The 23,299-nt window shown below is 43.1% G+C and overlaps 1 protein-coding gene across 2 annotated transcripts in view; it reads right to left on the bottom strand.

Moving 5' to 3' along the window:
- slc6a9 (solute carrier family 6 member 9) overlaps positions 1 to 23,299 on the bottom strand; it is a gene marked incomplete at both ends in the record, with an annotated part of 75,678 nt that overhangs the window by 11,968 nt on the left and 40,411 nt on the right. For both annotated transcript variants that reach the window (XM_080725457.1, XM_080725456.1), the window contains 3 exons: positions 2,886 to 3,174; positions 5,675 to 5,806; positions 8,400 to 8,556. In XM_080725457.1, coding sequence (XP_080581583.1) covers positions 2,886 to 3,174; positions 5,675 to 5,806; positions 8,400 to 8,556 — 578 coding nt within the window. The remainder of the gene's footprint in view (positions 1 to 2,885; positions 3,175 to 5,674; positions 5,807 to 8,399; positions 8,557 to 23,299) is intronic.

Here is a 23,299-nt window from a genome sequence, read left to right as displayed (position 1 = left end):
CACTTACTATCAAAACCTGCACAAACTGTGAGTGAGTCCGTCAGTCAGTCAGTCAGTCAGTCAGTCAGTCAGTCAGTCTGTCCGTCTGTCTGTCACACCTCACACGTCACACTATTGCCCTGCTCATATCTCCGCAACCGTTGCCCCGATCCATGCCAATTTTTGCACACACGCTCCTTGGCTGCCAAACTACAACCTCCAAGGACCCCTGGAGCTCCAGGGACCCCCAGGTCCCTGGGGGACCCCCAGATGTAAAAAAAGACCAAATGTGCAAAAATTACCAAATGACCACTCCAACATGGCTGCTCACGGGGAATTCCCGGGGACCACCGACTCCTGGTGCTCCAGAACGGATGCCAAAGTGGTGGCGCCCCCAGTGGAGATACCCCCTCCACTGCAGCTCACATAAAATGCCGTAACTCGGGCTAGGAGCGTCCGGGAGAGCCGGGGCCGGTACCTATTTGTCCGCCAAGGCAACGCGGACACCCCACCCCTCATTTCTCACATGGCCCTCTTCTAGCGCCACCATGAGGCCAATTCTTGCAAAACACATTTTTGGACACTGCTCCTACAGATTTTGCCCTAAAATCACGCACATCGGTACACAGTATGTCTACACATTGCCCACACAACTAGGAACCAATGGCAGTTACAGCCCTCTTTGTGTGTACATGTGACCTACGGTCGCTTATCTCCCGATTAGGGAGTCTTACTGGTTTATAAATATGCTTTATTTCAACATTCAAATTGCAAAGTGTGGGCCAAAAACTTTCCATAAATTGGGGTCCTGGCATAAATACAAATAAAATAAAAAACATTTGAGAATCCAGCCTGGCAATCAATCTGGCTGTCAAGATAGGTCACACCTTTGATATATGGTTGGCACAGTCTAGCGTAGCCAGACAACTATTCCACAATCTTGAACTCAGAATGCTGTATAGAAACTGGAACTAGACCTCTCGAAATCCAAGTTAAGAAGCTGTCATTTGTTCGTCATTTCCGTCCTCAAAAATATATTTTACAATATCTTTACATTTTATATTTTAAGAGCTTCCGTATTTGGAAATTGTGGGAGGCAGGGCGAGAGTCAAAAGCTAGGGGCTGGTCACAAGTAGCCTTTATATTTCCAGTGCTTCTGAGGAAGAGTTCTCTTTGTTTTTCTGTTGTTGGTGAGAGCTGCCTGGCCCTGTGTGTGGTGTAGGCTACGGCCAAGACAGTGGCCTGTTTAAAGGCTGTGATTATTAACAAAGCTGAGTGACAATGGAGAAGTCGGTATTGAATCACTTGGGGCAAACGCTACACTATAGGAGGATAATTGTCCAGATATAGCCATGAACGGCTGCAGGCCATAATTCAAGGCTGCAGTGTGGTACACCGAGCAGCAGCCATAACAAAACAATGGCTTACTTCAACAGACAGAGGGAAAAGAAACAAGTGACTCTTTCTTCACGGTGTGCCGAGAGAACCACCCAGACCTCAGAACATACAAGCTGTGCATATACTTGTTAATGCCAGCACTGTGTTTGAATAACCTATCCTGTACACAAGTGTGAGTGTGTTTGCATACAGTAGATGCAGCATTCTAGATAACTGTTATCCAAAGATTGTATGTAGAGTAGTGTTGCCTGAAGCCTATAAGTCTCATATCACCTTGAGGGAGATAATAGCCATGTGGTAGAGAAATAGCCATGTTATTAGAGCACAAAGGGTTCCCGAAGGGTTCCCAGTTCGAATCCGGGCTCCCCCTGAGTTAATGTCGAAGAGTCCTTGAGCAAGACTCTGAACCCCTAATTGCTCCCGGGTGAGTAGGTTGGTGCCTTGCATGGTTTCCTCCGCCACCGGTGTATAAATGTGTGTGTGAATGTAATGCACAATTTATGTAAAGCACCTTGGATAAAAGCGCTATATAAATGCACCATTTTACATAGAATGTGCATTATACATTCACCCATTCACACACGCATTCATAAACCGATAGCGGAGGAAACCAACCTGCTCATCAGGAGCAATTAGGGGTTTAGTGTCTTTCTGTGTTTTCTAATGCGGGAGGATTTTAATGCCAGCTGTTTCTTCTCAAGTCTTAATACTAAACTGAGCACATACATAAATGCATATACTGATAACAAATATATTTCACGAAGGACTCTAATTCAGGTTTCTAATAATCTGTTGAAGTGCCTATCCAAACAATCACTTACTGCACTACTTAAAAGTTAACTAAAAATGCTAATCCTGGTTGTTTCTCAATAATGAATGTTCAGACTTCAGAGTACCGTATTTGGATATCAAAAATGAACCAAGAATGTACTATACAGTAGGTGTTTTCCGACGGCCTTCTACTGATTAGGGCTTAGCCATGACTAGCCAAACAACCTTTCTCCATTCACATACAGTAGTTTAATCCACATTGGTATTCAGTAATCAAAAACTAAATCACTAAAACATTTCCAATTACACTATGTAACTCCTGGCTTTCATAAAGCCACGACTTTTATATACAGCGTCACAGCGCGTCTTGTAATTGGATCATGTTTTGTAGAGCCTTTTCACCACGTCCAATTGTACATTAGCATCTTACCTTCAACATAATCAGTAATCAATAAGTCAACAATGAGCTTGGAAACAACAACAACACGCAGTCCTATTATTCTAAATCATAATCATTTGTCCTTAGGAAAAACATCCGTAAAGTGGTATTTCCCATTTAAACCTGGAGTTTTGGGCATGTCATTACAGTCAAAAACGCAAAAATAGCTATTTGTGAGGGACAACGCAGTATGACAAAGTATAAAATAGGGCTAATATGCTTTTAAACAATGACGCAATGAAGCATTTTTCCAAAACCTCCAAGCACACAAAAAGCAGCATTTCCAGCCATCTCTTACTTCCAGTACTCTTCGCTGGGGCTGGTCCTCTTGCTTTTGTTGACCACCTCGGTGACGCCCGCCATGGTGGCATTGGCCATCTTGGCCATGGCCAGTGCGGTGGCGTTCACCAGCCCGCCGGTGGTGTCCACCACGCCCACGCAGTCGGGCGTGTTCCAGGGGTTGGTGCAGTAGGTCCACGGCAGCAGGTTGGTCATGGACGTGAAGAAGTAGTAGAACGCGATGCAGATGACCACGTTGTAGTAGATGCCGATGTACGTCGACACCACCATCATGCCGTAGCCCACACCTGGAGAGTTGAAGAGACATAGAAACCTTAGCAAGAGAAACCTTATATGTACAAAACCGTTCCTTTTTTGAACAGGTTTTTTCAAAAACAGAATGTCCGTTACCTCCAATGAATGGCTTTCTGTGTATCACGCAGAAAGCATTGCGAGGCGTTGTGTGCTTGTAGATCGGCGATTTTCACAACTTTTGTGCAACACTCTTGTACGATGAAATAGGGCTTTCATTTACACAAGAACATACTATAAGGTTTCTGCCCAACAGTGACGAATATGATGATAATAGCCATGTCACAGCATCACAGGAAATACGTTTTAAGATGATCACATTTGAGGCAATAAATTGACTAGCACAAACATTGCTATTATACCAGCCAGTGAGGAGAGACCCCACCGGGAGGACTTATTGGGCATAGCTCAGGGGCAGAGAAACCGTTATTAGAGCACGAAGGGTTCCCAGTTCGAATCCGGGCTCCCCAAGAGTTAATGTCGAAGAGTCCTTGAGCAATACTCTGAACCCCATATTGCTCCCGGTGAGTAGGTTGGTGACTTGTATGGTTTCCTCTGCCACCGGTGTGTGAATGTAATGCACATAAAAGCGCCTTGGATAAAAGCCATTACCATTTAGTGCCTCCATCCTACTCCTCTCATTCAACATCTCCTCCCGCTGACTACAGGAGTCACTAGTGCAGCGACAACGACAAAGACCTCCCTCTACACCCGGATTCCCTCACAGATGGATGCACCGAGGTGGATTCAAACCCCTTTGACCCCATACATGCTACTAGGGCATCAAAGTTATGGAATGACTATTGTATTTATAGATTTATATAATGAGTTATATATCTTCTTCAGAATCTCCTTTTTTTTAAGAATTACTTTTTTTTTTTATTACACTGCTTGATTGAATGCTTGATTCCGATTGGTCAATCACTGAATTCAGTGGTCTGTTATTTTTGAATAATGACGGCTGTCTAATCAATAGCTCAGAGCAAAGGGCTAATATCAATCTGCATTCTACACTTCACATTACTAACAGGGCAACCAGACTATAGTACTTCTCCGACTTTCTTTGATTCTTTCTTTGTTTCTTCCTTCCTTCCTTTCTTTTTCTTTCTTTCTTTCTTTCTTTCTTTCATTCTTTCTTTCTTTCTTTCTTTCTTTCCGGATAAACTTGATTTTGCAGCGCTACTCCTCTCACAGTTTTGGTGGCACACACTTGAGCCATATTTAATTTACGTATATTAATTAATCTGTGAATACATTTTCTCCATTGACTTGAATGGGAAAGTGCAAAAATGTCTTTTCCCAAATATAGAGATGACTGACATCATAGATGTCTGATGTCATAGACCACATGAGACTGACACAGTATGTCCATGGGTATTCCAAGATATGGGCTTAATGTTGATGACACAGAGATCTCCATATATGGCCATTAATTTAGAATGAATAGAAGACAAAATTAATTTGCAAGTGTGACTCACGTCACAGCAACCTTTCTGTGACAATTTCCCAGAATTGCATCTGTCTAGTTAAGAAAAGTGCTATTGGCCCTGCCAACATGCCATCTACAGTACAGTACTGTAGATTGTGGGATGGTTATTATGAGACCGGTGCAAAACTGTTTCTTTCACATTGCACCTGGCAGACACACAATTATGCAGACACAATGCATTACTGAGGCCTCAGAGCCTTGTTCAAGAGCACTTCAGAAATTCTATGACCACAGATGTCTATGATTACCAGCAGCACCAACGGTTGCACAGCAACTATTCAAGCAAGGAGTAGGTCAAGCAACCTCTCTGGTCCAAAAATGATGCCAGTGTTTGTCATTGTGGGTAGAAATGGCATCCTTTTTTAACATGAAATGTAAAAAAAATCACACTGTTTTATTTGAAACATCGGAGGACGGCCAAAAAGTCATCTTTCACCTCCGTCTTGTATAGTGGCTCAATTCATTTTCAACTCTCCCTGCCTACTATCTCTATCACTCTGTTTCTATCTGCTCCTGCCCTTGTCCTTCACGTACGCACTAGAACAAATTCTAAAGCATGACACATACTGTATATTGTCTCTGTCGGAAACTGTTACTTTTCTGGATTCAAATTCAAAAATAGCAAAAGTATCAGTTACGTGTTTCGAGGCGCATTTCGAGCGTGTCGATCTGATACCTTTGATGCTTTTGTGTGAGGCTGTAGTGTGATCAAGTAGGGCATTCATTTACGAAAAAACACAAAAAGTTCAAATATGGAGATAAGAGGTTTCTGCCCGACAGTGACAATATACTCACGGGCACACACACACACACACACACACACACACACACACACACACACACACACACACGCACACACACACACACACACACACACACACACACACACACACACACACACACACACACACACACACACACACAAACACAAAAAAACGATGTGCGCACATCAACACGACACATCCAGTATGAGTGCATTGTGCAGACACATAGGTACATACACTAACCTTTGAACATAGGGCTGATCCTCCAGACTCCTAGACAGCCCTGGCTGGCAAACTGACCGAAGGACAGTTCCAAGAAGAACAGCGGGATCCCACAGAACACCAGCATGATGAAGTATGGCAGCATGAAGGCACCTGGACCACACAAGCAACAAGACAGCAGGTCAGTCACACAGACAGGGACATCCTTGGTGTTGGTGTCAGGTCCCCCAAAACCAGTGGTTCTCAAACCTTTTCATTTGAAGGACCCCCAGTTTATTATGCAATAGGGCAGTGGTTCTCAACCTGTGGGTCGGGACCCCGAGGGGGGTCCCCACATTATTTTGGGGGGTCCCCAGATGATTAACTTAATGTGCAACGTGGTTTTCTCTCTCAACAGTAAACAAACCAACATAGTTTAAGTGTGTAGAGGGTATCTGCACATTCCTAAACTGACAATTTAAGGACTTTTAAGACCCTTTTAATACCTCTAATATAAAAAGTTAAGCATAGGCCATATTGTCAAATATTAAAGGCAGAAATTGTGAAAATAGAAAATCTACATGCTCACAACGCCTCGCAACACGAGACATTGTGAGCAACTGAGCATGTAGATCTACTATTTTCACAATAGAACCGTGTTATACCAAATGTAATGCCACCAGTGATTTACAGTATGAACATCACAACCTGCTGATAAAAAACAAACAGAACGTCACGGTCTACATACACTTACGCATGACCTTCTACGGGGGTTATGTGACTGCTAAACATACAAGACTAACCCAAATATTTGCAGTGAAAACATGTGAACGTAAAAGGGACTGATGCCAGGAAAAGGACCGGAGCATTGACACGGTTAAGAGGGTACTTGACCGAATTAAACGACACAGACTTTAAATGGTGCTGGTGGATCTCCAAACACAGGAGAATCTGGGGGTTTTGGACCCATAAGATGGGGGCATTGGGGGGGACAGTAAGCTGACAGGAAATAGGGAGTGATACACAGCAAAAGCCATCGGGATCGAGACTCAAACTCACAACGCACTGTCAGGCTACAAACCTAGGTGCCTAGACCACTATGCCAGCGGTTCTAACTCTACAGCTGTCTTTTAAATCCAACACAAATCAAATAGCTTTTGGCAGGGATCAGTAGATTTAATGACAGGTGAAGTATCACAGAAAATAAACATACATTATAATGACCTGGGTATATTGATACCTTGGACTTACAATTCCTGCATATTTTATTCTTGCAGTACTAACGTATTGTATCATGTATATTGTCTCTGTCGGGTGGAAACAAAACTGTTACTTTTCAGGATTTAAATTCAAAGATGTAGATAGTCAAAAATAGCAAAAGTAGCAGCTCGAAATGCGGCACTGTAGTATGATCAAGTCGGGCATTCTTTTACATCAAAACATGAAAAGTTAAAATACGTTATCATGTATTATTATACATTAGGCAACCAGTTTTATGTTCTATTCTCGTTATGCATTTTGCAGCCTGTGCATCTAATAATTTTAAAATCCTAGAATGACACCAGAAGCCATCCCAATCCCAAGTAATACAAATCATTTAGTGTAATTTAATCCTCTCTTGAATAGGCGTGGAAAAGTAAGGAAACAAATATGTTATGTTATGCCGGCCTGGTTTGTCCTCACACATCAAGTGTTCATTTTCTACGTTGTTCCATACTTTACTCCTCCAACTAGTGGGACCCAGAGCCTAGAGTTCTGCTAATGCGGGGTCAGAAACAGCGACAGTCATGTGTAACTCGAAATGTCACTTTTCCCTCATAGACTTTAATACATTCTGTAAACTTCTGGTTCACGCTTTGTCACTATTCGCCCATAGATGTGTATGTAGAAGACCTGGCGCCATAAAGTGAATAGAGTTGGCGTGACTCTCCGATAGAGGGCTCTGGCGGGACCCATATACAGTAGGATACAGTATGTTACCCATTTCCACAGTAAACTAACCTAGCTCAAATCAGTTGTTCATATTGCAAACTCAACCTACTACACACACACTTTAATCAAATCCCTTTCCGTTCAAAGGAAATCAAGATGGTGGTGCCCCCATTTGGGTTATGTCAACATAGGTAGTAAATAAATATAACTAGCAGATCTACAAGTGAGTTTGTAGATCGGCTACTGTCACTATTCATCGTACGTGCACTGATTTAAATAGGCCTAAAGTGGTTCAAGAGGCATGCTGATTCAGTATTAGTTTGTATTCCAGTTCAGGTTAAAAAGGGTACTTTTGTCCCTCCTCCCGGAAAGGGGAGGACCTGCGGAGGGGGGGCCCCCGTTGAACGGGACTTGGGAGCAGTCTAGTTTGTGTAGGAAAGATTTGAGTGACTGTGAAAGAGCTTTCTCCCAAGGTAAGATTAAGACATCATGCTTTATATAAACCCTATTATATTAAGCCTAAACGGTTCTGCCACCGTGTAGAACTGTTTTTAAAACATTTTTTTAACTTTAAAAAAGAATAATTTCCTGTGAAAACCCCTTATTTTCCGGCCCACGCTGTGCGCGGGCGAAAAACCGAGGGGGGGCCACGCGGAGGTCTTTGATCTTGACCCCCCTCCCAAAAATCTGTACGACGGGCCTGTGTACATCAGGGTAAAACATGGCAGGGGGAAGAGAAGCCTCCTTTAGTTTTTAACCTAACAAACAACTACAAAACCAGCACTGGGTTTTGTGCCCTAAAAGTAATAATAGCAAACTGAAGAGCATACAGTACCTCCTCCATTTCTGTAGCAGAGGTAGGGAAACCTCCAGACGTTGCCCAGGCCCACAGCATAGCCCACACTGGTCAGGACAAACTCAATCTGGTTCCCCCAGTTCCCTCTCCGCGTGTTCTCATCTTTCTTCGCGGGCTCACCTGGAACTGCTCCATTCTGCAGCGGGAAGAGAGAGAGAAAGACACGTGTGAGCTTATCTGAGGTTTAAACATGAGGAGACCGAAGCTGGTATGGAAAACACAGTATATTTGGCAAAAGTTAAAATAGGACTGAGAAATGTCAAGGCATCATGTGCTGAGAAGTTGTATTGTTTGTTGCAAAGTATAAAATAGGCTTTATACTACACATGCACGCACGCACGCATGCACACACACACACACGCACACGCACGCACACGCACACACACACACACACACACCCTGTACTGTATATCAGTTAATAGTCATGCCACTATGGCATGTTATCTGTGGCATGAGGTAAGTGCACTGGAGCAGACGGGATGCAAAGTGAAATCAGCGCCTTGGGAACAGCTGATAAGCATTTGGTCTTGTCGTCCTGATTTCAAGTTTCTCCTCTCGTCTCCTGCACTCCGCTCCTCTTCCTCCCTCCCTCCCTCTCTCCATCCCTCCATCCATCACTCCATCTGCCAGAGTCAGATGGTCCCTCTCCCCTGATCTCCATAACCTCAGCTGTGTCTGTCTGCCCTCGTCAACGTTTTCCCTCCGAGAAATCATTTGAAAAGTTACCTACGCAAGTGGTTCTCAAACTTTTTTAATTTCAAGGACGCATTTAAGCCACAGAAACCCCATAAATCTGAGTGTGCGAACGGAACCAAATGGGCCCGTAAGGGTTCCATTTGCGCACTCTTCTGAGTTACAGACCCGTAAGGGTCCATTTGGTTCCATTTGTACACTACATTTGGTTCCAAACTCTTAGCTGGGAACCCCCTGGAAACCAAGAACCAATGACCTACAGTACAAGCATACATTTTCCTGTTACCATTGTGACCATCACATAGAGAACTGTCAGTATACTGTATACAGCGAAAGTAACATTAATTGTTGTCCATTGGTTGTTGACAGTTTTTCTGCACTTCACTAAACTGTCCTTCAAAGAACGTAGAGCAATGGTTTGTGTTTCTAACAAAGCTAGGCAGAAAGATCCTGGACGAATGAAGCCATACTGCAGGGTGCTAATTACTCTGCAACCTAGAAGTTATTGTGCAGTCAAGTTCACACTGCAGCAAGAAAGTGTGATTTATATATTTTGATTACAAGTTGTTGGAGTGACTCCAGGCCCACTGGACACATGGCAAGCAGTCTGTGAAAACTCTAACACACAGACATATGCAGGGAGGCGCACGTACGCACACACACACACACACACACACACACACACACACACACACACACACACACACACACACACACACACACACACACACACACACACACACACACACACACACACACACACACACACACACACACACACACACACACACACATGGGGCCATTTCTCCCAGCACAACAGACTGTGTCTGTCAAAGGGAACCAGACGCCGACTTGAATTCATCAGAGAAATATATCAACAACAAACGCAGCCAACAACTGAAAAACAATCATGTTTTTGCCCCACTGCGATACAGTTTGTCTTTGGTTCAGGCTGTGACAAAAGAAAAACAAAACAGCTGGTAAATTGTCCCCAACAACCTATCATCGCTGTCGGGCAGAAACCTCTTATCTCCATATTTCAAGTGTTTGTGTTTTTTCGTAGCTTGTGACTCACTCAGTGCCTATACTGTACATCGGATCCATTTGGCACACAGATTCTTTTTATAACGCTTTTGGACATACAAGGCTTTCTGCTCAACAGTGATACAGTGTTTATCTCTGGTTCTGGCTGTGGCCAACTGTTGGAAGAAGAAAACAAAACAAAACAAAACATGCCTGAGCCGTCTTGGTATTGGGACAGGTGGGATCGACAAGAAGGACGAGAGCAAACACAGGTGTTGTTGATAAAGAAATGCTCACAGAGACCTCATCGGTCAACAACGCACGCATGTGTGTGTGTGTGTGTGTGTGCAACAACCTCGCAATGAACCCACTGTCACAGTGGGTGATGGTGACACACACAGTCACCATCTGGAGTTGTCTTTGGACGGACAATGATGATCAGAGATGTGTTAGTGTGCAGCTGTCTATCTAAATGTGTGTGTGTGTGTGTGTGTGTGTGTGTGTGTGTGTGTGTGTGTGTGTGTGTGTGTGTGTGTGTGTGTGTGTGTGTGTGCGTGTGTGTGTGCGTGTGTGTGTGTGTGTGTGTACAAGTTCTTGTTGTACAGTACTTTGTTATACCACATCTGGCCTCCCCTACAGCAACCAAGTGTGTGGCTCTTCAAGTCACACACGCGCACGCACGCACGCACACACACACACACACACACACACACACACACACACACACACACACACACACACACACACACACACACACACACACACACACACACACACACACACACACACACACACACACACACACACACACAGACAGAAAGCCCACCTGTGGGGCCGTCCTAACAACAGAGCAGCAGTGTAGAGAGTCACACGCTGGGAATAACAATGAACACTCCACTACTTCCTCACTGCAACAACTCACCCAGACGTTCCCCAGACACACACGCTGTGTAGACTGTACTGTACGTGTTGACACAATGGGAATGAAACAACAAACAACGAGCGAGGGAGTGAGAGAGCAAGTGAGCGAGCGAGCGAGCGAGTGAGTGAGTGAGTGAGCGAGTGAGTGAGTGAGTGAGTGAGTGAGTGAGTGAGTGAGTGAGTGAGTGAGTGCGTGCGTGAATACTAAATAAGTGCTGCAATTGTGCCAGTTTTCTTTGGAGGAAGCAGGAACAATCTTTCTAATTATAGAAAGAACAATCAAAAAGTAAATTAAAAATACACATACACTACAGCTACAAGCTCAGCTACAAGCTCATAAGATTGGTGAAATTGCTGATTGAGAGATCTTGTCAATAATGTCAAAGAGTGGCAGAAATATCGCTCAAACCGACATATCAGTCAGGCGCTGCTGCAATGCCTCCAGATCTCTCTCTCTATTCTAGTCTCTGTCTCTCTCCCTCCCTGTCTGGCTCTTCTCAAATCTCTAGCGCCTCCTCACTCCTTGCCCAGGTGTTGTTCAGCCTCCCAAAAGTCCCCCTGGCCAGCGACTAACACAGACACTCCATCCAGCCTTCCGTCTTCCCATCGCATAGCTGGACCATCTGTGCTTTATGTAAGATCACACATGGCCTCATCTCTCTCTCTATTATGTCTCTATCTTGTAGCTTCTGCCTTTTCAGTGTGTCCCAGCAGTGACTTAAAGGGATCCCTGGCTAATACGACAAATATGCCTTAATACATTATAATTGTCGTCTATAACTACAATGTAAAATTAAAAACACCTTAATTATTTTATTTCTTCTAGAAATAGCTAATCTTTCACTCAATAGGTGAAATGCCTGTTGCAAGTTGATGATGTCATAAATGTCATGTGTGATCTATCCCTATGGAATTTATGGCATGCATGTGCAAATGTGCAAATAAAAACAAACTTAATACTTCTTATGGTTAATATGAGCATCAAATCAATATTTCAAATGTGTTTTTGCACATGCATGCCATAAATTCCATAGGGATAGATCACACATGACGTTTATGACATCATCAACTTGCGACAGGCATTTCCCCTATTGAATGAGAGATTAGCCATTTCTAGAAGAAATAAAATATTTAAGGTGTTTTTAATTTTACATTGTAGTTATAGAGGACAATTATGATGTATTAAGGCATATTTGTCGTATTAGCCAGGGATCCTTTTAAGGCAATGTCTCTCATGTCTGTCCCTTTCTGCTGCTTTCTTCATACAGCTTGCTGTACGTACAGTATATACTATATATGTACAGTATGAATGTATCTACCTAGTATTTATCCATACACCCATTCAGAGCCACTGCTGGCCAGTAAGTACCCTAAGTGTAATTGCCTTGTGGTGCAAAGACACAGACAAATAAAAGAAAACATGAAACAAATAAGTTAAAGTTGAATAAACACAGCCCAGGGGCATTATCATCTTGGAAAATCCCTACAAAACCCCTGAGCATGAACATGGCAATGTTGTAACCTGCAGAATGTCATTAGTGTCGCTTTTCTTTTTGGTGACCAGGCTCATTCACTGCAGCTCACTTCAGACTCATTGGGCCTTAAGTCTGAAATAGTTTGTGTTTACAATCAATTCTTTAGAAACGGCCTAACCCTTAATCTGGGAAAACATTTGACAGTAAGTAAACAGAACACATACATGTGCTTACGCTTGCGAGGATGAGTGCATATCTCTGAGTCTGCATAGATAAAGTCTATTACTTCTCATTCTTCCCACGGTTGTTATGGAGATGGAAGATGGGCGGTACACACGAACCGAGGAGGAGAGTCCAAGGCCCAAACCTAATACATGATACACAGGCCTACATGACACACGCATCCATGCACGGGACCCATTCATTCATTATTTTGAGCAAATCAAGCATATCTTATATTGCTTATTTTGGTCTAATGTTGCCTATTGTAGTTAATTGTGCTTCATCTTAAATTGAAATATGATGATGATAATTATTATGATGATCTGCTCGGACGCGGTATGGCAAGTACAATTTAACAAGCTATGCTAAAAGGATAACACAAAAAGGTGATCACAGACAAGGGGTTACATGAGTTTGGATGTGAGCAAAGCATCCCCCATTTGGAAACAATGTTATGGTTCACACCAGCTAAAAGAACGCTTAACATCATGCTTCAGTGGAATCCTTGTTCAACCTGTACCTGTACAAGCTAGACCATTGTACAACAAAGTATCCAATAGAGCTTAAATGGTTAATTGACCATATCTCTATAGTCGAAGCCTGACCCCCAAAGGACACTTTCACACAACATACTGTAAGTCACATATTATGACATGATGTGAAAGTTCTTTCCTATCCTTGGAGGAGGGAGAGAGAGAGAGAAAGAAGGACAGACAAGATACAGACTGAAAGGGAGACAGACAGAACGGTACTGTAGCATCATGTCAGGTTGCCTAAACGCAGGCTCCCATTTATTTTAAACTTACTAACTTACTTGTGTGTTTGTGTATTGGATTTGGTGTGTGTACGTGATAGAGAGACAGACAGAGAGAGAGAGAGGGAGGGAGAGAGAGAGAGACTGACAGAGAGAGACAGAGACAATAATCAGTCACATTCAGGCACTGGAGAGCATTGTACACAAACAACGATACATTTGTATCATTGTATAGATTTTCTGGAGCTGTTTGATAAATGTAGGAATTCTATTGATGCCCAATGGGAGCTTAAATTCCCCTCCATGCGTTTGCTCTCAGCACCGTTGCTCACTTATCTCCTCTAGCTCCTCTGCAGCAAAATGAAACTACTTCAGCGAGCCTGAATAACCACTTACCATCCCATGTACCAAAGATAATTGGCAGAACTGTCCTCCACATGCACAGATTTATGCACACAGACGCACACAGACCCTTTTTGACAGACAGCAGTGTTAACCTCTCAAGCTCCTCTGCTGACAGCAGTCGCCCAGTCAGTGAGGTGTAACAAGCGCGCGCGCGCGCACACACACACACACACACACACACACACACACACACACACACACACACACACACACACACACACACACACACACACACACACACACACACACACACACACACGCGCGCGCGCGCGCACACACACACACACACACACAGAGCTTATGGCAGCAGATGTTGGGGAGTTCTGAGCTACCTGCCAAACAACATTTTGGACAGTGAACTGGGTTGCATCCAAACAAGCCTCTCTTTCTTTCTTTCTCTTTCTTTCTATCTTTCGGCTCTACTTTTAGTGTCCTATTCTGTACTGTACACCTTTCCCTTGCTTTGCTTTATAGGTCTAGTTCCTCCACTTCATTATTTGGATGCAGCAAACCAGTCATAACTCATAAATAAACAAGTTAGACATAAGGAATGATAGTTATCTTTGAAAATAAACATGTAACTGATCATTACGAGGGACAGAGCTGCGTCTTTGATTCAGCTGAGCACCATCTACATCAGTGACTAAAATCTCTGCAGTGGTGGGCAGCGCCAGTAACCCTCTGCCACCTGAGCACACCCACATCACGTCTCTTTGTCTGGATGTTTGGCTTCTTTGCCAAGTCCATTCCTATACTCCGTTATAATTCCATATCGTTGCTGTCGGGCAGAAAACTCTTATCTCCATATTCTAACTTTTTGAGCTTTTTCGAAAATGAATGTCGTGCTTGATCATTCTACAGCGTCACACAAAAGCATCACAAGTAGCACTTGAATGTTTCCGCTCAAAATCGTCTAGCGTTAATGTGACGCTTTGGGTAAATCTGTGTGCTCTACGTGAGGATCTTTACGGCGCAGAGAGTAGAAGAAAGTGACATTATATGATCAGCTATAGGCAAGCTGGGCAGGATGGAGCCAGGAGCGATGGAATGGATGGACAGAAGAGGAAAAAAGGACATGTCTTTTCATCAGACATCTGTTCAAACACTAAAAGGCCAAGGATCAGGAGAGGGAAATTTGTGTGTGTGTGTGTGTGTGTGTGTGTGTGTGTGTGTGTGTGTGTGTGTGTGTGTGTGTGTGTGTGTGTGTGTGTGTGTGTGTGTGTGTGGCACGTGTGTGTGTGTGTGTGTGTGTGTGTGTGTGTGTGTGTGTGTGTGTGTGTGTGTGTGTGTGTGTGTGTGTGTGTGTGTGTGTGTGTGTGAATATGTATCTGATGTCTGTTACTTCTCTGACCACAAATTACTATCAATAGAAACTCATGTGAGTGCTTGCCTGCCTGCCTGCCTGCGTGTGTGTGCGTGTGCGTGTGCGTGTGTGTTCATGTGTGTGTGTGTGCGTGCGTGCGTGCGTTTGTGCGTGCGTGCGTGCGTGTGTGTGTGTGTGTGTGTGTGTGTGTCTCTCTCACTCTATCCTGTCAGAAACAGGTGAAACGTGTTCTTTGTTTGGTTAAATAGTAAAGGCAAAGTAGTTAGGGATAAAGGGTAAGGCATGGACGAAAAAATATATATATATACCTCCTTATCTCAAGCTTCAGATTATATCTTTTTTGTAAATTAATGCCCTACCTATGACCGACGTGATCATACTAGAGCGTCACACAAAAGCTTGAAGATCTGCTACTTTTTTCAATACTGCAATATATAAATATCTGTTAGGCTGCATTGCATCCACACCAAAGTATAGTCGCCAGCTGATAACTCTTTTTGTGCGTGGCTGACTAAAAACACAGAGGTCGCATTCTGTCATAATATTTGGATCCGAGATGTAGTGGAGTATAATATAAGTAAAAGTATTGGAAATTGGAAATACTCAAGTAAAGTACAAATACCTCAAAATTGTAAAGTACAGTACTTAAGTAAATGTACTTGGTTACTTTACACCACTGAGCATTCACCTAGGTAGGAACCCATGGGGAGGAGCCAGCAGTGCTGCTGCTCTGGATTGGTCTATCTGAAGTGATGACACCGCAACCAGATACTCGACCAATCAATAAACATCTCCACATCACCGCCATTAACAAGCTAAATTCAAACTGATTGAGAACATTAAAGAACCACTTAATAGACACAGTGAGTTTAACCAGCTGTAGTTTGAGCCAATCTGCAATTCAATAATACCGATCAGCACCAATAGACTGGCAGCCGTATTGGCGACAGGATTAAATTGAATGCTCAGTAAGCTGTAACGTTATTTCTGAAAATACATGACCGTATAATCTATGGCATTGCATACTTCCTGATCTTTAATTACCAGCATAAAGGTAAAGAAGATTTGTGTGATATTTCATCCTCCATTAAAAAGGTATTCTATTCATTCCATCATCTAAGCACCTGTCTTTCCTATCCTAAATCAGGATGACAGTTATTTAATTTGTTAATATAACGTTATTCATTGACGAATCCGCCCAGACATTTATCAGTCGAAAGTCTACATAAAAAGAGCTTCTGCATTGGGTGTCGGCTTCTGCATTCTTCCTTATATGTGTACTTTAGCTGACTGATCATTTATAATATAGATTAACTTTATTTATAGGGGATTATTTAAATATTATGGAAGCATATCATACAGTACAGTGCCTGTTATTCCGCCTGTTGCAAATCCAAATTTACACTCTGAAGAGCAGCAGTACTGCAAAGGTAAGCTACTGTAACAACAGGCAATGATGTTCTTTCTCAAAATTCAATTTCAAACCACTTCAGCACCTTTGTGTAGCGAGAAAACGTGGCCTGTTTGCCTACTGGCTTCGGAAAATTACAAATGTATCATCTAGGGCAGGGGTCTTCAAAAGGGGGTCCGGGACCCCTAGGGGGTCCTCAGAGTTACTACAGGAGGTCCTCCAAATCGTTGTATGATAGAAACTTATTTTTTATATTAACCACTTGAACCCTAGCATCGATATTCTGAGAACTTAAGCCAAAAATAGCCGATCTACAAGTAGATCGATATTTTTGGCAAAGAGCTTTGGAGGGGGAAAAGAGCAGACTAAGTACAGTGAAAAGTCAAGTTTATTAAGCATTGACGGTTCAAGTGGTTAAATATCTGAGAACCCACATTAACATGAATCCAAAATACACTGATGATTGTGCTGTCAAACGATGAAAATATATGGAATCTATGAAAAGGTTGTGGGGGTCCCTGCTTCATCTCTCTCTCAACTAAGGGGTCCTTGGCCTGAAAACGTTGAAGGCCCCTAATCTAGGGATTCTAGGCCCAATGTATGCCCTCTCCTTTTGAAAGACTTCCCAGAAGGAAAAAAAACGAAAAATCTGAGGATGCAATTGTGTTGGTTATCAGCCCAGTTGTTTCCATAATGCAGGATGTGGAACAGCAGCTAAATAATCAGAATGCCAACATGGATGAAGACATGGCTGGTGGATGAGTGTCCATTGTGTTTGGATCATCTCTCATCTCTGAGGATTGCATATGTCGGTGGGCTCAAAAAGAAGCCTGGCGGAATTTGGCTACTGTGACCTTTACACAATTGAAATATTTTCCTGAAGTAGGCCTACTAGTGAATGAAATGGGAATTATCCTTCTTTTCACTAAAAGGTTTTGGCGGTAAGTAGTCCAAATGACGTCTGACAAAACATTGTGTGTGATTGGTCCGACACTCAATATGCTTGTGATACTGTTTTATTTCCGCAGTGTCTGTCAGCAACGTACTGGGTACTGAATAAAGGTCGGCTATGGATATTACACCTCCGTACATGCTGTCCTTCATAGCTGTTGCACACCAGCTATTATATATTTCAATTAAGCTACAACAAAGATAACCAGATGGCAATTAATTAATGGAGAGAGATAGCACACACGGAAGGAGTTTGTCAAAAGGCAGAGCCCATGACCAATATTTGTGCCAAGTATGGATCCAATTAGGAGAACACAAACTCTGCCCTTTTCTAAATGTATAAGATTGTAACATGTAACATGCATGTCAAAAATGCACGTCACCCATTCTGTATTCAAGTTTCCCAAGGCCAACATGCTGGCCCCTAATTACTCAAGAGTGGCACACGTAATCTCCCTTGCACCACCAACGAAGAGTTTAGTAAACACGTCTGTCCATTGGGGACCGAATCCATTTGACTATAATCGGACAAAACAGCCCACAGGATCCCATCTCACCAGATAGGCTCCTCAAAGCTCTCTTTATGAGAGGGCTGTGAGCTGAAAGTAACAGGCCTAAAGGCAGGGTAGACCATGGCTTCTCACCCTGCAAGCGCAGGGGCCACACATACCACAGGATCCCACTGGGCAGTGACTGAATAACTGGCCTCCACGGTTGATTAATTGAAACCAATGTAGGAGGAGACAGAGGAGGACGGAAAGTTGGGTCCCGTTAAACGAAGGGAGGGAAAGATGGACGCCCATAAGTTAGGGGTCAAATCAGGTTGCATGAATCCATAAGTACATCCAGGCAGTGAGTCAGTCAGTCAGCCAGCCGGTAAGTAAGTCTATGAGTCAGTCAGTCAAGGATAGGTCAATAAAGCATGAAAACAGCTATTGAGACAGGCATACAGGATGTCAGTCAGAAGCAGAAAGTGGGACAGAGTACATAACTTAAGTCTTCATTTGTTTAGTTAGCCTACCAGTCAGTCAGGTAAAAGAAAATCACCTAACCAATATTCAATTACAAAATCAACCTTTTTTTGTGTTAAACAGGAACTCTGGGTTGGCCCCTCCCTTTTCTATGTCCACTCGCTCCTGGGTGCTTCTGTGTTTATTCCTACTAAAAACAATATTACATGTACAAGGCAAGTAGTGCTGACAGATTCCGAGAGATTAGCCTAAACCTAAATCATCAAGTTAGACAGCACTTGATTGACGTGATTTCTGTCCTGATCAGCGCTGTGTGTCGGTTATTACCCATAATGATAAACAGACGCGGGATCTGAGGTGATATATTCTGAACCGACCCGGACCCAAGTGACCGTGTTAAAACATGGACCCGAATCCGCTCCAGCTCTAGTAATTTCCAGGCTCAACTACTGCTACTTCTCTCTTTGCTGGATGGTCTGCCTCAAACCTCTGCCACTGATGCAGAATGGATGGCAGTACACCTGGTCTTCAACCTCCCAAAAACACTGTTGATGACCTAGAAGGCCACACACCCTATCCTATCCTATAGTTTTACAGACAATGTTTTGATAGTATATTGTTTAGACTGATGCAAGGTTCTTGCATGGTTTACCTGTGATCCTAGTTTACTGAGGTACGACAACGTCTCTCTACTGTACATATTGATATACGTTTTCACCTTGCTTATTGTAAGTTGCTGTGGATATGAGCGACTGATAAATGCCTAAATTGTAAAGGCCTCCATACCGTATCACAGTTTTCCACGGTGTGCAACCTCAGCATCCAGCAGTATCTTGCTGCAGGCTTATGTGTCAATACAATCCTGATTGTACTGCCTGCTACAGCGCTGCCTGGACAGCATAATGTGTTCCTCAAACTCAGTTGAAGAACTGATGACCCGGAACTCTATGGTGATCCAGCAGTGAGACAGCAGGACATACAGTATAAAAGGTTAGTGAACCTATTATTGATGCATTGAGTCAACAATGCTCCAAGTGCCTCACGCAATTTAGTGTTCAAAACTGCCACGTAGTCATTTTAGTACTCTGTAATACGTATAATTGATGCACCCCGAGGGACTGCAACAATTATTTGATAACAAGATCTTACGCTCACAGTTACAGGGACACGTTGTAATCCGCAGACTACAGCACACATGCCAACTCCAAACATTGCCTGGAGTAGCTGGCACACCAGAGGTACGCACACTGTCTAATACAATATTCAGTCATTTAACCACATCAACCCTTGCTTCCCTATTCTGGGCATGTTATAATAGGACAACATTCGGCAGATATGGGCAAACATTCGGCAGAAATGGCAGATCTACAAGCTCACAGCGAGTTAAACATCTTGTTTCAATGCTGGCATCACTTGAAGTCAACTATTGGTGTCAGTCAGCTAGACAATAAAACATCCGTCTGGATATTAAAACATGTATAATGCAACCGGAGAGGCAAGGCTAACATCAGGTTGCTGTGATCAAACAACGTTTGCCTTCTCTTTCTGGCTTCTTTAATGAGTTAATTCTTTAATGAGTTAATGAGTTATGAAATATTCTTCTTTGTTTTGGTACTAGGTTGGTGTACACCACCCATCTAGGCAAACACCTGTGGTTGTAAACAAACATCTGATGTGTTCCTTAGAGCTTAAGTTTTGCGGCCGAGCCCGACAGGACCCGGCGGGTCGGTGCGAGGTGTCTGAAAGTCTGCCCGACAATAGCGATATGTAAATTAATCGGAAAGCACACTAGCAAGCACCTGACAAGTTAGGAGGCGAATGGGGTACGCAGTCCAACTCACTGACTTCATTCACACTCATGCACGCACACACACACGCACGCACGCACGCACGCGCGTGCACGTGCACGCACACGCACACGCACACGCGCACACACACACACACACACACACACACACACACACACACACACACACACACACACAAACGGTCAAGGACTTTTGATGCCAATACTTTTACTGTAGAAAATTCTGAATACCAGACTTGTAACGGTGTATTTCTACATTGTGGTATTGATACTTTTACTCAAGTAAAAAAAAAAAGAGCACTTCTTCCATCACTGCTCACATCCATATGGATGCATGGTTGAATAGATATATATATATATAGCACACATGACATGATGCTCTGTAGAACAACCTGCTGCTGGCAGAAATGTCATCTGGAGAGCTCTCAACGTGCTGTCAAATGCTCTGCCAGAGTCCTACACTACAGCACCACCTGAGTGAACCGCTTGAACCTGAGCATTCGCCCAAAATAGCCAATCTACAAGCTCACAGCAGCTATTTTGGCAAAGTGATTTGGTGAAGAAAGTGGTTAAACATACATAGCACATTCCACTTAGACATTGCCACATAGGCATGGATGCCTAGTGGCGTTGCCAGTTCGATTCCCGATCCCGACGACCTTTGCCGTGTGTCACTCCCCATCTCTCCCCCCATTTCCTGTTAGTCTACTGTCCTATCAATAAAGGCATAAAAGCCCCAAAACAAATCTTAAAAGGATCCCTGGCTAATACGACAAATATGCCTTAATACATTATAATTGTCCTCTATAACTACAATGTAAAATTAAAAACACCTTAAATATTTTATTTCTTCTAGAAATAGCTAATCTTTCACTCAATAGGGGAAATGCCTGTCACAAGTTGATGATGTCATAAATGTCATGTGTCATTTTTATGGCATGCATGTGCAAAAAAATAAAACACATACACATTTGAAATATTGATTTGATGCTCATATTAACCATAGGAAGAATTACGTTTGTTTCTATTTGCACATGCATGCCATAAATTCCATAGGGATAGATCACAAATTACATTTATGACATCATCAACTTGCGACGAGTGCACCTTTGCAGCAGTTCTGCTACTAGTCTAGGGCACCGTACGTACAGTAGAGTATGTGTCACACACACAAGTAGTGTCTGATTGTTTGCAGAAACACGGCATCTCCATATTTCATCTTTTTGTTATTTATAAATGAGTGCCTTAAATGGTACTTCATCTTATGACAATGTTAAGCAAAAATAGTAAACCTATAAGCTCACATGTGTCACAGTGTGACACACTCTGCACTTTTGGAACAAAAGATATGCCCCGAAAATAGGGACACCAGGTTGAAAGCAGTTTAGTCTGTAAGCCTGTGACTACATAATAACTACATTGGATCCGTTGGAAGACAGTGTTCCTTTGGACATATAAGGTTTCCGCCCGACAACAACAAGAACTAGCAATTAAAATAAGGGGTTTGGAGTACCACGTGCCTGCATTAGGCCCCCAAAATCACTGAGTCTGTCCCTGTGCATCCTGCTAGTCATTTGTGTGGATCTGTGTTTACCTAAATAAACACCAATAGCTGCTGACACCTTGCCAGACCGCAGCAGATGGCTCCCGTTCATTTAACATAAACCCCACACACCAGTTGTGCACTTGGACAAGTACATGGATGCTATTCAGAAGAAGAAAAAAATAGAAAAAATAATGTTTCTCTTCCATTGAGCCAAGAGGAAAAAATATATAATCTAGAAGCATACATATTTTATTATTTTTTTTGGCAATTTGGCCGAAGGTGATCTAGCCAACTCTGTGCGTTGTATGTATTATGATTATCCTCCTGCTACTGTAATTGGGGAGTGTGTGTGTGTGTGCTCAGAATTATGTGCAGTTTGGGTTATGGGGTGTGCACAGTATATGAGGGATTGAAAGTACTGTAGGAGTCTCAGAAGTAATGGTGGGGCACAACGTTGGTGTAGTGGTTAGTGCATATGCCCTTCATGTGGAAGGTTGAGTGGTTCAAACCCTGCCTAGGCCGACGTCAGCAAGGGGGAGAAGACGACAGCCACCTCATGGCCTCCCCTAAGTAACAAGAAATGGTGGAGAACCAAGATGTATCAGTGATGTCCGTCATCTCCATATTTGGGCACTGCCACTGTTTAGTATCAGTGATGTCAGCATGCGTGTATATCAGTCAGACATCGGACAGAGAGATATTGGGTTGTTTATTAGTAGGATACAGTACTTGAGTAAATGTACTCTCCACCACTAGATGTGAGTATATGTGTTACAGTTAGTTTGAGATTAAGTTAGATTGAGAAAAGGAGCGCTCGTTTTTGGGCACAAGGTGGAGCAGGCGGTGCCTCCTTCGGGGAACTAGGAATAATTTGACAGAGGTTAGGGTTAGGATTATGGTTAGGTTTAGGCATAGTTTTACTGAGGTTAGGGTTAGGTTTAGGCATAGTTTTACTGAGGTTAGTGTGTCATCTAACCTGAAGAGCCACCAGCGTGTTCACACTGGAGAAAAACTAGCGCTCCTTTCCCAATCTAACTGGTTTCTCAACTAACTGTAACATATATATGTAAGGTTCAGCTGTGTTGAGAAAAATGCTCAGAATTATAATCGAGAGAACAGTAGAAATTCAGGCAACACAACATGGCGAGTCAGCTTTATCTCAAAACAATCACCGGATAATTATGAAAACCATCGGGGATTCGCAATCCTGTCCTCTACAATGGGCAAACACGTCAGTGCACTGCACTGTTAGTTTTATTTTCGGTACACCAACACCGTACAATTTTAACACATGGGGGACAACCTGATTGGCTCGTTAACAGATTGACGAGTAGGGCAACACCACCAGTAAAGCCGGAGTTATACTTAGTTGTGTG

Source organism: Nannobrachium achirus, assembly GCF_963921795.1.
Source record: "Nannobrachium achirus genome assembly, chromosome: 5".
Taxonomy (NCBI): Eukaryota; Metazoa; Chordata; class Actinopteri; order Myctophiformes; family Myctophidae; genus Nannobrachium; species Nannobrachium achirus.
The sequence above is the reverse complement of the archived record's forward strand: the minus strand, read 5'-3'. Positions and strand labels throughout refer to the sequence as shown.